Source organism: Oncorhynchus kisutch, linkage group LG12, assembly GCF_002021735.2.
Source record: "Oncorhynchus kisutch isolate 150728-3 linkage group LG12, Okis_V2, whole genome shotgun sequence".
Classification (NCBI taxonomy): domain Eukaryota; kingdom Metazoa; phylum Chordata; class Actinopteri; order Salmoniformes; family Salmonidae; genus Oncorhynchus; species Oncorhynchus kisutch.
In genome coordinates this window covers 57092637-57107486 of record NC_034185.2, presented here as the reverse complement: position 1 = coordinate 57107486, position 14850 = coordinate 57092637, and the positions used below count along the sequence as shown (strand labels likewise).

The 14850-nt window shown below is 41.4% G+C and overlaps 1 protein-coding gene across 1 annotated transcript in view; it reads left to right on the top strand.

Moving 5' to 3' along the window:
- Window positions 1–341: 341 nt before the first annotated feature.
- Window positions 342–14850, top strand: part of LOC109901293 (rho GTPase-activating protein 10) — a 64978-nt gene continuing 50469 nt past the window's right edge. The window contains exon 1 of the mRNA XM_031837878.1: window positions 342–840. Within this exon, the coding sequence (XP_031693738.1) occupies window positions 687–840 (154 nt within the window). The 5' untranslated portion in view covers window positions 342–686. The remainder of the gene's footprint in view (window positions 841–14850) is intronic.

Here is a 14850-nt window from a genome sequence, read left to right as displayed (position 1 = left end):
TGTAGTGTCTTAGGTATAATAAGAACTACGGCACATGTCCACTGAGTAAATAAGTACGGGTAGGAACAAAGATATCTTCCATGATTCCATTGTGTAAAGTTGTGGATGTTCTGAGAGAAGAAAATCAAATTAGAGCGTCTGAAATATTATAATAAAAACGGTCACCGGCTAGATGTTTTATAAGTAAGTATTTTGTAGAAAATGTAAATATTTTACATTGTTGGCAAATGTATGAATTGATCAGAAGGTGGGTGGAAGCCAATTGGATAAACGCCCTATCCCGCGTCAGGGGAGGAGGGCTTGAGCTCAACGCCTACTTGTCAAATAGGAGTTTCTCCTTTCGACTGTCAATTGAATGTCTATATTGGGCGACAACTTGGATTGACACAAGACACATGAGTTTTTCCGACCTAAATCATGGTTTGCTGTTACTCTTGAACACGCTCTAACAAAAATAGTTGCTAAATTAGGAATGCAATGCTCCTTTTCAACAGCAGAAGCTAGTTGGTCATCCTAAAAATATATTTTTTAGTTGGTTGAAGATACTTTTTTTCCCGCTTGACACCCAAGCAACTTGTTGTTGGTGGCTAACTAGGTAGCGCTTTTTTTTATTTATTTTTTATAAAGCAGTTTTACAGCTTCTTATGCTAGCTAACTGACCTAGCCATCTAGCTAACGTTAAAGACATGGGATTACACCCGTTGGAGTTTAGCGAATGCTACCTGGACAGTCCCGTTTTCAGGGAGAAAATAAAGTCACACGAGGCAGAGTTGGACAAAACCAACAGATTCATCAAGGAACTCTACAAGGATGGAAAGAATCTCATCAATGCCACAAAACGTGAGTTTTTATGCAGTTGAGTTTATTGCCCTGGAATGGTTAAATTGATTTGCTTACTATCTGGCTAGTTGACAGGTCTCTCCCTATGCAGTTTGAAGTTTGCCTCTTGGACTGTGCAAGCTATATGGTTAAGGTTATAACGTTATGGCTTTGCTTGAAACCAGCTGTATCCAGTCGCCCTAAACTTTGTTTATAGCTACCAAAGGTTTGTTTCTCTAAACAGCTGTGTTCAACATTTTGTACACGGACCAGTAGTCAGTTCTGGAAACAATACCTTCATTATTCAATAAACTGGAATACATTGCGGACAGGTGAGGTCTGTTGACAACCCAATTTGTTGTGCATGAACTTCCAAAATCCCCAGATGTTAACATTCACCCATTGTCTTGAGGCCAGAACATGATTCATGTGGAATACTTTGCAAAAATGACAAGGGTTTTCCTTGAATTTAGAGGCAACTTATCCAAATGACTTATGTTTCAACCTTGTCACACACCCATAAGTCACCATCATCATGGATTGATTTGTGAGCACTCCTTCACCTAGGCAAATATCCTAATCTCCATGCACTCTAGCCCAGTGGGTTGGGTCTGTCAAATTGGTCAGGTGCCTTATAAACTCTGGTATTATCAAGTGTTATTTGTCACATCCACCGACTACAACCTTACCGTAAAATGCCTATTTTACAAGCCGTTAACCAACAATGCAGTAAAAGAAATAGTCACTTTAGTTTATTAATAAATATTTTAACACAATAAAATAACAAGGCTATATACAGGGGGTACCAGTACAGAGTCAACGTACAAGTTAGTTGAGGCATTCGGCTACCTGGTTATTGCTGGAACAAAGCCCTGAAGACACCACTGATATCTGTCAGGCAAACCGGTTAACTTAATTTAGTCACTGTTAGTTGATTTAACTACTGCTTTTAGCCCACTGCAAGCCTCTGAGGTTTCCTTGTCATTCATAAGTCAAGGATTTCTAGCAAGGCATGCCAATGTGTTTTAATTACACTCAAAACACTGGTCTACTTTCATCTCTCCTTTTTCTAGGTGCAAAGAGATTGAATGTCACATTTGGAAAAGCCAGAGAAGAAACAGAATATTTCTAAAAATAAAGAGTAACGTGACTTTCACTGACGGGCCTCTGTTTAGCAGGCCATTTTGGGAGTTATCAGGGCCCAACATGTGCAGCGGAACTCTCTGGGGCAGCCTCAGACAGACTGTTTGGAATAGAACCACCTCTGTTATTCACATTGCATGTGAGCTTTAATACAATGCAGAGTAGTGTAGCTGTAGGTAGCCCACACAAGTAGTTGTTCAGGCCAGGAGAGATTGCTTGCTTGCTTTGACAATTGATTGTCCCTTCCTAGTGCAACTGGTACTCTACTGGTCTCATTAGAAGCCAGTGATGAGCTTAAGAGTTTATCGGTTCACTACAATCGGTGATGCAGCCCAGAATAGCTCAGGTCAACCTCTTAACCTTCAGTGCAGCGGACTAAAAATAGTGTTTCCGATGTTAATTTGCAGTAGGCCACACTCCCACTGTACGAAAATAAACATTGACTTGTCTGTTTAGGCATGTACCCTATTGTTATGCCAAAGACTTGAAGGTTCTAGAATGGAAAGGTGAGCTTATTTCATTATGCAGGTAGCACACACCCTTTGCCTCCACATGGAGCATCACCCTGCTAGGCTGGCTCTCTGCAGGGGGCTCAGTGGATGTATGTTTGGCAGGCCTTGTGTTGAAGTGGGCCTATCTTTTGCTGGTAATATCGGGCTCTAAAATTGGTTTTTATTTTTCAGTTTTGTTTCTCCAGGTTTCTGCTTTCCTGGTTTTCGTCCTAAAAATAACACTTAAGTAAATATAAATTTTTATCGGAAAAACAATTGGATGTATTAAGTCCTCAACAATGCTTAAACCACATCAAGACACTACATTTAATCTGTGAAAAATATAAATGTATTATTTTTGGTGAAGTTACCTTGTATTGCAGGTGAGCACCAGCCAGAGAATGTTTTTTTTAAATCAATGTTTCTGTAGCCCTTATATTATTTCAGAATTTGCGAAACAAATGTCAACTGGATTGATGCAAATAATCATGATAGCCTGTGCCTTTCTGGCAGAATGACATGTTTTTTTGTTAACATTTAATTGAAAAGGTTTTTGTGTCTTTCCATCTCTACCAGAAGACAGTTATAATTAGCCTAATTGCCAATGGCTACAGTGTACTGTAGGCATACGTGTGCAAAATGATTCAGTTTGTTCATGACTTATGATATAACTTGGGCAAATTAATACATGTTAATTACATTTAGTTGATTTCCTACTAAGTTCAATACATTTGAGTATTGTTGAAATCTGTTTAATGTCTGGATTCTGAGTAGGCCCCTAGTAACAGGCAGTCTTTGGAAGACATTTGTTGAGACCAAAGACTACAAGCAGAGCAGATTTAATATTCTACTTGATGAAAGGGGGATACCTAGTTGTACAACTGAATGCCTTGAACTGAAATGTGTCTAACACATTTACCTCAACCCCTCTGAACCAGAGGGGTGCGGGGGCTGCCTTAATCGACATCTACGTCTTCAGTGCGTGACAACCCCTTTAGAATGTCATCAGTGAAGAGGCTACTGTGCTTTATTTCATGGAAACTAACAGAAATAGGCTAGGTTATTAGTGTTGTAGATGTCTACCAAATCATGACATTATTCAACTGCCAAGAGGCAAAACAGCAGCAGGTAGCCTAGAGGTTAAGGGTGTTGGGCCAGTAACAAAGGTTGCTGGCTTGAATCCCCGAGCTGACGAGGTGAAACATCTGTAGCTGTCCCGTTGAGCAAGGCGTTTAACCCTAATTGCTCCTATAATTCAACCAGGACAAGGACGTCTTCTAAATGACAAACAATTTATAAAAAAAATAAACTCATGTGGCAGGCAGTTGGCTGTGCATCAACTTTGACTTGTAGGCCTAGCCTATTTCCTAATGTGCTTACTGTATATGGCTGCTCTACACTATAGCCTTAGCCTAGTTAGCTAGCTAGACGTGTGATTGTGGTTGAACAGAGGGTCATGATCATCTTTGTCTGAGATCAAGAACAGGGTTTATTTTAGGTAGCAGTGTGTACCTTGTTTTATGTCCTTATTAAGCGATAAATACGATGGGATCGGTGCAGTCTGTGCCCGCGTAAAGTGGCATGTGGTGTCTTCTAGTCTCTTACACCTCTAAGCTGCTCCAGTATATACAGTGTCAGCTTTGTGCACTCACTCACTTCTCTGCGTGAAGTCACAGCCATGAGCCAACACCAAGTTCTCATTACATTGACTTAGAACAACTGTTTAAGACACAGCAGAGCATCTACTGACAGCTGCTAGGTCTAGTGAGACAGAGTACACTGACTAGACAGACGGGTTGGCTGTATTTCCGCAACAATCGACGCGTGCGCACTATGGGGCAAAACAGACGGTTGGCTTAGATTGTTGATAACATGTAAACTATATTTCGTCTTCAATGTTTATTGAAAACATAAGTGCTCTTGAGCAAATGTATTTGTCTCAAATACGTCATTGCCGTTGTTGGTTGGCTAGCTAGCATTTTTTTTAAAAATTGCTGCCATGTTAGCATTGACATGAAATGTGTCAAATTGTCAAGAATGGACATAACTAGCTGAAATGAGTCACTTATGATTCACCACATGGCAGTTTCTCGTCATTTTTGGTAGCTACCTGGCCATCCAGAATCGCAACAACTCAAACCTCTGCCCCATTTGAAGCGTGTGCATTGTTTTTGTGACGTTGTCAGCTAACCCATAGTCCCTCACTAGCTATATTTCCATTTACTTTTAGTTTGTTGATGACATTTAGGAAGTTTGCATAGAAAATAGATTTGACAATTCCTGCTAGGGTGAGATTCCATTTAACTATCGTGTCTGTTATTACATCCAGCTGTTTTTAGTCATCACACCTTAGCATTTTTTTTCTCTCAAGAACCAATTTTCAAAAATGCAGTGGGTAGTGTTTCCATTACCCATTTAGGCAAATTGCGCATTAATTAATAAGTTCTCAGATCTGCCGTTTTTAGGTAAAAAAAATTTTGCGACATTGCTTTTGTCGAATATACCATGGTCAATGGAAACCTGCCTACAGTCTGAGATCAGAGTAAAATGTCTCAGCAATTGGCTGTACTTGTTTGACTTTGTTTTATCTGCCGTAAGTCTCTTTGGTTTTGTGGTTGAAAAGAGGCTTGGCTGTGATTCAGTGAGATCGTCATTTATCACCTTTGAAATCAGACCATGTTGACAGGAGAAATTGACTCGGGCTCTCTGGCATATAATCCTCACGGCATGTGAGCCTCCCATCGGCTTCATGGCAACATTAAAAGTTATTTTGTCAAAGGGCAGATTCAGCATTACACTAATCTTCAGGTAACATCCAGAGATTTGGTGTCACTGCCTGTATAAATATCATGTGATGAACTGTAGCCTGGTCCCAGATCTGTAGGAGTTGGCTATACAGCACAAACAGATCTGAAACCAGGCTAGATGAAGGCTGAAGTTTGAATAAGGTAGGGACTAGGGATGAGGAATGTTGCGCTCTCTTGGGCCAGTCGCTGCTAGAGGATCTTCAAGAGCAAGACCCAGGGAATTCCACAAGTTCCAAGTTACTCTGGTCCAGCTTTGGCCCTGGGCCACTCTCTTCAGTCCTACGCCTGAGGGGGATGTCCCGCAACAGAAAGTCTCAGATTTTGGGGGGGAACGGAAACGTGCAAACAGGGCCTTTGGCCAGGGAGCTAGCCTGTTACATGGAAGTGCCCACTAGAGGGACAGGCCAGAGGATGTGCTCCTGTTTCAAGAGTGGTTTCCTCCATAAGTCTGCCTGCTCTGTACCCCCTGTTACCCAACCAACTCAACATGTCAGTCACTTATTTTTTATTTTTAATAACTTTTCATTATGTTAGGGTTTAGCCTCTCATTGGTCATAATTGAGAATGTCTGCATTTCGAAGAACATCCTGAAATCTCCACGGGAGCTTTTCTTGTGAGAAGTATTACTAAAACTCAGTCTTGATTTCTGATAATAGTGTCTTCTATTAGGGCTGGGTGAGATGTCTAATGTTTTAGCGCAATGTTCCAAATGCCTGTATGGCAAGAACCAAGGTTATTTGTTTTAATTTTTATGGGGGTTTGTCTTTTTGGTCTCGTCTCCTTCGTTCCTTCACTGCTGTGTGCACTGTGCACCTTTCCACTCACACTGACACCAAGCACCTCTCCTGCCACACAACAATGAAAGAGCATATTCTTCCTCTGACAACAAGCAGTTTCAACTCTCTATTTGCATTTCAGATTTATACCAACATAATCAGTCATATTGAAACTGAAACGAGACATTATTTTACTGTAATAGAGGACAACTTAACCTTTACCTTCATTCTCATTCAGAGAAATGAGCATCTTATCCAGGAAGGACACTTGATCTAAACAAAGTGAACAGGCTATGTTAGGAGGGTGTATTCATAACAGTTCTACTGTTATACCTTGTTAGCAAGCAAATAGATCCAAGTTGGCAAGACTTTAAATATAAAGATTAGCTGGCTACTCACTAGCACAGGGGTAGGCAACCCTGGTCCTGGAGTGCTGCAGACACTTCATGTTTTTGATTAAACTAACCCTGAAGAACAGGTGGGTTGAATTTAGACAATTACTGAACTGATCAATTTGGTAAACAATTTTTACTTAAGTACTAAAGTTGTTTATGGGGGTATTTACTATTTATATTTGACCACATTTATTAAAGGAAATTATTAACCTTTTACACCATACATTTCCCCAGACACAAGTACTAGTTACAATTTGTATGCTTAGCAGGACAGGAAAAAGGTCAAATTCACACACCTATCAAGAGAATGTCTCTGGTCATCCCTACTTCCTCTAATCTGGTGGACTCATTTAAACAATTTACAAAGGAAGCATTTATGTTGGTGTTCCCCTGGCTGTAAAAAATAAAGTTTTATAAAGGAAATTAGCTTTTGATATACATTTGATGTATAGCTTTTACTTTGTATTTTTACTCAACCATGACAATTGAGTACTTTTTTTCCCCCTCTGGCCAGGTGTGGTGCCTAGTTGGAACAAAATCTCTCAGTACCTGTGGCACTACAGGAACAGGGTTGCCTACCCCTCCAATAGCAGGTGGTCTTATGCTTGAGTGTTTGAGATGCGCTCATATTTTATAATTGCTGCTAACAGAAGTTGGTCATTGGTGGTTGTGCATGGTTCTGGTAAATTTAGTAACAAAGGGCATTTTCATAGATAAACTTGAACCAGAGAAATGATTATTCCAAAAAGCACTTTAAACTATTTTTATAAAATGTAATTATTAGTGGATCTTAAGGTTGAAGGCTTATATTTAGCCTAGGTATAATTTAACAAACCCTAAATGCATAGATTATCCCAGGCTGTTTGAAATACAGTGCATTGAGCATTAATGGTGCAACAAAGCTTACTTGGAACAAAAGAGAATCCACTTCAATCAGTGTAAATGAATGGGAGGAGAACTGTTTTAAATAAGGGTTTTTAAGCCTTGAGACATGGCTTGTGTATGTGCCATTCAGCAGGTGAATGGGCAAGACCAAAATATTTAAATGCCTTTGAAAGGACTATGGTAGTAGGTGCCAGGCGCACCGGTTTGAGTGTCAAGAACTGCAACGCTGCTGGGTTTTTCATGCTCAACAGTTTCCCGTGTGTGTCTGGTCCCCCACCCAAGGGACATCCGGACAACTGTGGGAAGCATTAGAGTCAACATGGGCCAGCATCCTTGTGGAATGCATTTTGAGGCTGTCCCGATGGCAAAAGGGGGTGCAATTCAATATTGGGAAGGTTTTCCTAATGTTTTGTACACTTAGTCCAGGTGTAACGGATGTGAAATGGCTAGCTAGTTAGCGGTGGTGCGCGCTAATAGCATTTCAATCGGTGACGTCACTTGCTCCGAGACCTTGAAGTAGTGGTTCCCCTTGCTCTGCAAGGGCCGCGGCTTTTGTGGAGCGATGGGTAACGATGCTTCGTGGGTGACTGTTGTCTGTGTGCAGAGGGTCCCTGGTTCGAGCCCGGGTATGGGAGAGGGGACGGTCTAAAGTTATACTGTTACACAGGGCTGCCTAACCCTCTTTGTGGAGATCTACAGTCCTATGGGTTCAGTCCAACCCTAATTTAGCATAGCTGATTCAGCTAGTTAAGGGCTTGTTGAGCAGCTAATTAGTAGAATCAGGTGTTAAATTAGGGTTGGACTGAACCCATAGGACTGTAGAGCTCCAGGAAGAGGGTTGGGCAGGCCTAACTTACTGTATCATGAATTGCTCATTAGTTATGATTTTTACGCCATATTGCCCAGCCCTACCTCATTCTTCTTTTTAAACTTTTTTTTTTAGATGAGGACATTGAGGAAGGAAGTATCAAGCTGTCATGTGGAACTAAACCAGGCAATCAGTTTGTGCTGATGTGACGGACGGGCTATGTTCAGTACACCATGGCAACAGCTTGACTTCCTCTGGTCAACTGATGACCACTCTCAAATTAAGATGTTTTGTCTTTTCCTTCCCCCACATAATTTTCCCTGTAAAAAAAAATAAACAAGCCAAGAGGTTTTGCAGCTTTTGCTGGGTGTTGGCAGGCAGGCCAGTGTGAGTGTACGTACGGGCATGATTCGGTCTAGCAAGCTACTCAGGCTCGCTCCCCTATAATCGTATTACTGATTCTGCCAAAGAGCCACATCACAATCTTTCATTAAAATCACATTAACACAGATGTGAGGTCATGCAGGAAGAACTTTTTCCATCTGTCTAGTACCATTCTAAACCAAACACAAGGTTATTTTATGAAACTGATACCAGTGTATATTACCTGGGTTTGATCATGGTCATGTCACTCAGGAGTCCCTTTTATGGTGCAGGTGTTTCAGTTTGCTGAAGGTTCCACCCTCCTTCCCTTGGGTCGCTCTGAACTCCTGTACCATTTTTTTATGAATGAATTGATTAAAACCAGTGTTTCAAATGCCTGACTCTGAAGGTTACCTTCAGGGTAAAACCAGACAGGCCATATCCGCTTGAAGCCTCTCCCTATGCCTCTCCCATTAATAAAATGCAGAGGTCTAGAAATGTGGACACAAGGACAGGGAATTCTCACTCAGCCTATGCAACTAGTTTGACCAGTCAGAGTGAAAGCTAGAGTCCTCAAATTAAGAGCCTGTCGTAGTTGTCTATTGGATGTACAGGGGCTGGGAGACAAAAGTAACTCTCAAGGAGCTCCTGGAATTTCTTGGGATAAATTCCTCTGCTGACCTTTAAAAAATAAAAAGTGTAGACATGTTTTGATGTTAAAGAACCCTGAGGGTAGAAATTGGGTAATGCTGCTGTTGTCATGAAGGGTAATACTATGGAAGATTGAAGGGGGGGGGGGGTTGGTTGAACTCTGAACAAACTAGAGAGAGGCGGAACGAGGGTGGCCTCCAGAGGAAAATGGTTGTGCCTGTGAGTGGAACAGAGTTTGGCTTCAGACTGGAAAGATGGGCGAGTGGAACAGGAAGGATTGGGAAAGGCATGGCCGTGTAAACAGTTAATTGGCCCGTGAGGCCCTGGGCCCAGCCGCTCTCTAGCTCTGCCTGTTGATGACTGCTGACCCAAGTGGTACATCAGATAAGCTGGCTAACTCCTTGATCCTGTTTGTAGTATACCCCTCTGTAGTAATCATAACAAACAGTGCTCACAATGAACACAGCGTGCACTTTGAGAATATACAACCAAATGTTAATGACTCTTCTACTGAAAAACATCTGCTCCAAACAGGTATTTTAATGTATCATTGTAGTAAGATTGTTTGCGTTGGCTGTTCTAGTTGCTATTGTTTTGATACTTTCTACCCAAAGGGGTAAAGGAGTTAGGCTTTACTCTGCCTACTACCAGGACTAGACTAGTGGATAGTTATTTTTAAGTTGGTAGAGTTAGGAAGTACAGTAGTTTGCAGCTACACAGTGGGCCAACCATTACAGTATCCAAAAACGAGCATACTTGGGAATACCATCTCAGAAAATTCAGCTTTGCGGAGAAAAATATCATGAATACATCTACTATGTGAGGCAAATGTATTAATGATTCACCCGCCCTGCTTACAGTCTGAGGTGAGGTCACTTCAACACCCTCCCCAGTTTCACTAGGCTGCTTATGTTTGCCACTCCTCCTCCAGAACAGCTGTGCATGGAGTGAGTCGCATTAGCAATCCAGGAAACTTTTCAAAGGACGTGTCAAAATGCATATTAGCCCTACTAGATTGTCATGGCTTCATCGACTTTGCTATGGGACTTTACGGGGTGTTTGTGTCCGGACCTGAACTGGCTTGGTTGATGTGGTTGTATTAACTCTGCTGCTCTGAGGGAAAACCATCACGTCATGAGCAACAGGTTGTACACTAGTGTGGTACTGAAGGTCCAGCACAAATATGGAACCGGTTGCCGTGCGCTGTAGGGTGGGGTTGAATGAAGCATGAATAAGCAGTCGGATTATGCTGATGAATGTTTATTAAGTGAGGATAAGTGTAGGGCTGGGTGATATGGCCGAAATATTATATCACAGTATTTTTAGTTGTTGAATAACACAAGTTCTACATTTGCTTTGTGAGTGATCCTAGGGTGCTTTGTGAGTGATCCTAGGGTGCTTTGTGAGTAGTGAGTGATCCTAGGGTGCTTTGTGAGTGATCCTAGGGTGCATCACATACATTCAAGTCTTTCTCCATTCTGATTTGTTTTATACTGTTCAATTCAACTTTAACCAAAACAAACTTTTTTAAATAATTTCTGCACTCTATTGTAGTGGTGGAAAAAGTACCCAATTGTCATACTTGAGTAAAAGTAAATATATGTTTTAATAGAAAATGACAAGTAAAAGTCAGAGTAAAATACTACTTGAGTAAAAGTCTAAAAGTGTTTATTTAAAAATATACTTAAGTATCAAAAGTAAATGTAATTGATAAAATGTACTTACGTGTAAATTTCAAATTCCTTATATTAAGCAAACCAGATGGCACCATTTCCTTAAATTTATAAATGTACGGATGGCCAGGGGCACACTCCAACAGTGACATAATTTACAAACAAAGCATTGTGTTTAGTGAGTCCTCCAGACCAGAGGAAGCAGATGACCGGCGATGTTCTCTTGATAAGTGCGGGAATTGGAGCAATTTTCCTGTCCTGCTTAGCATTCAACATGTAATGTACTTTTAGGTGTCAGGGAAAAATGTATGGAGTAAAAAGTGCATTATTTTCTTTAGGCATGTAGTGAAGTAAAAGTTGTCAAATAAAAATGGGGAAAGTACAGATGCCAAAAAAAACGACCTAAGTACTTTACACCACTGCCCAATTGAATTTCCACACTGCCACGTAGGGCTGCACGATATGGGCAAATCTAGGATTTATTTTTCACCAAATGTTGTAATTGCGATTTGACTTGAGAATTAGTGCAAAGCTGTTGGAATCACTGAAATAGAACGACTATTCTAAAGTTAGAATGTAGTAGTGGGCACTTTGAATCGTTTTTGAGATGACAACGAATTAAAATGCCAGGAAGGAGTGACAGGGCACGAATTTAGGTGTTTCCTAGAGGACCCTGTAAGCTTTAGCTACATTATGTTTTCTCTTAGCTACATGTAGCTAACATTCTTGCTTTGCATATTCCTCTTTGATTTAGAAGATACTGTTGCACAAACAACATGCTGATTTCAGGTCTACACCATCACTGGTATTATCAGGCTGTATTAGCTAGCTACGTTTGCTCTTACTCAGTACATTATTTAGCTAGCTATTAGCATTAGCGGCTAACAATTAACCTCGCAAGATTTAGGGCAACTTGCTAAGAAAAGACAAACTAGCTGTGTTGATGTAAGAAACAAAGTAAGTGTCATTGTAGAATGCTAGTGTATTTATATTAAGAAGCAGTGACAACTGCAGACTGAACGCAAGTCTCGTGGTTGAGGAACATCAAATGCACTCCTTGAGTGACGGGTGCGTAGCTAGGTCTGAGAAAAGCGGAGAGATATGACTTAAGTAGCAAAGTAAACTATGAAAAATTGACATTACACATGGCGTCTCACATTTAAATAAACCAAACATTCAAATACCAGTATAGAAGGTAGAGTTAAAAACCCAAACCGGTCCCTGCATCAATACTGGGATCATAAAATGCGGTATACCGTCCAGCCCTCAATGGAAATATAATGGTTATTCTATGGTTAGAATATAATAGGCTCTTTCAATACAGTGTTTGACATGACGACAAATGAAAATGCCAGGGAGGAGGTATTGTGACAGGGAAGTGTTTCCTAGGGGACCCTAGAATCTTTGGCTTCATTGAATGTTGTCTTTTAGCTACTTCATGTAGCTAACATATTCATGCTTCTGGTGTTCCACTTTTGATTTAGAAGATACTGTTGCACAAACATGCTGATATAGGTCTATGCCATCACTGGTATTATCAGGCTATATAGCCAATTACATTTGCGCTGACTCAGTAGCCAGCTAACTAGCGATTAGCATTAGTGACTAACACAATTTAGGCCTAACTTGCTAAGAAAAGACAAGCTAGCTGTTTGCAGACGTAAGAGAAACAAATAGTGTAATTTATAGAACGCTTGTGAAAACGGCATCGTTATCAACAGTGCTGCATTGGCCGTACAGACTGAACAAAAGTGTCGGTCAAGGAACAACAAATGCGCCCCTTGAGTGACTGCAGGGCTAGGTCTGTGGGAAGTGGCATAGAGGGAGTGGAGGTGGATGACTCGTGTAACGTCCATTTTTATTGTTCACTTTGCTACTCATGGCGTATCACATTTAACAGACCTAACATTCAAATACCGTTTATAGAAGGTAAAGTAAAAACTCAAATCGGTCCGTGCATCAATACTGGTAGATTGTTAAATACGGTATACTGCCCAGCTCTGTGTGAACACGAACATGCATCCATAACACTATTATATTCCACAGCACTTAAGCTACAGTAGAGCCTCTTTGAACCAATCTCTTCCACTTTGTAGAGTCGGGTCTAGTCCTTATAAAGTGTAGGGCCATTTCTGTTGTCTTGACTACACCTAGATTTGAACAGCGCAGCCTTTAAAGAGTATCCGGCCTTTGATCTTCCAGACTAGGCTGTATCTGACCAGGACGGAGGCCAGCAACAAACATTTAACATGTCCCACCATTTGTACTTCAGTTGTCTTTCGCGCAAAGCTGGATGCTGATAGGTCAGTTCTGCTGTACTGTAAACTAGAGCACCTCACCAAAGATGGAACCCTGGCTAGGAGGTGACGCGATACCCCCCCAGGTTGTGGCATCATGACTCACACAGCCAAGCAGGGTCTCTGGTTTTTACACGGACAAGTGGTGAGGCTGAAAGTCAACAGTTCCCAGTTTAACTGAAATTATTTGTTAGTTTTACTGAAACGCCTTGCCTTTTAAAAGGCAGTATGGCTAGGACCAGGAACAAGATGTATTTTCCTTAGGCGGAAGTTCGGGTGTCTTGGTATTTGTTCTGCCACTGTAGGATAACCGTTATCTCTGGGATCTATTAAATACAGACTTCTTGCCTGTCACGTTTTGTTGCTCCGCTGAGATCTCATTGATGTGTGCCGGCAGCTGCTCTGTGCAATTGTCTTGAAGTTATACACCCCGGGATACCACAACATGTGCAGTTGCCAGGTTTGTTTTTCCACCATTTCGAGTATTACAAATGATGTAAGAATGCTAGGGTGAAGGGTGTTATGTAATGGTTGAGCTAGCTGCTTTCTTCCTGTCTCTGCTAGTACCCACCCTTCTGGCAGGGAAAGAGGAATATGGACTGATTCAGTTAGTGACAGCACTGTAGCTGTAACCAGAGTAAGAATCAATGGGACGGAGTCAAGGTGAGGACACACCACACATGGGGCTAATCAAGCCAATGTCAACTGAACTGTTGAATTCCGATGACATCACCCTCCCATGTGCATTCTCTAACAGAACTGTGTAACGTGTCCTTGAACACTCCCCCTCACCAGAGAAAGCGGAGAGGAAACGGGACTTTCATGGAACAGTCCACATGGAATGGAAAGGAACAGGTCTGAAAAGTGTGAGAAACCAGTTGGATAACCAAGTGTCCATTTTTAAGCACAGGGATATCTGAAGTACAACCATCCACACTACGCCCTTCCTTTGTGCCCTAATATACTTTGTCATGATAGTAAAACTTGATCGCTATCATATCTAGAATTCAGTGTGGCTCATGCCTAGCTCCCTCCAGTGTCTTCCTCTGCTCAGCTGAGTACTTCAAGGCACTCCTCTTATCTGTTAAAGAATGAATCTTTTTTTTTTTTTTTTACGGCTGTCCTTTGGACCTTTTTTTAAAGGAATGCTTGCATGGGGAAGCATACACTTGTTTAGGATGTCATCACATTATCCTATAGCCTATAATGGCCAACAGCTGTCTTCCCCCACCAAACCATGGATTCTGTTTGTTTGTCTTTCTGCTGCTCTGACACTGAAGGTTAAGCTTAAAGGAATGTCTTCAATGCTTGGGAGTCAAAGAATAGGCTATGTCATAACCAACCACAAATTCAGATTTTTCTCCCTGTGACGGCAATAAATGAATTCAACACTGAATCAGGCCTTTAAGTGATTTCTCACTGCTGACGTGACACTGCTGTAACAAAATGGTGTCCTGACTTCTCCAGATAGTGTAGGCTGTGGAGACATTAACTCAGGGTGTCATGGCATGTTGTCAAAGCATGTTTTCCTGCGTTAGTTAAACGTGTTGGGGAGGAAAGGTTCAACTGTATCCAGAACGCATATAGTTGTTTTTATACAATGGAGGGAAATCTCCAGATTTGTTGGAGATGGACCACGCCGCTGTTTACACCTAGGCCTGTTATCTGGTAAGAGCTTCCACATACAGATGGTAGGCTTCACAGGGTGTCCTAGTGTTTGCTTTGCTCCAGGTTGCACAAAT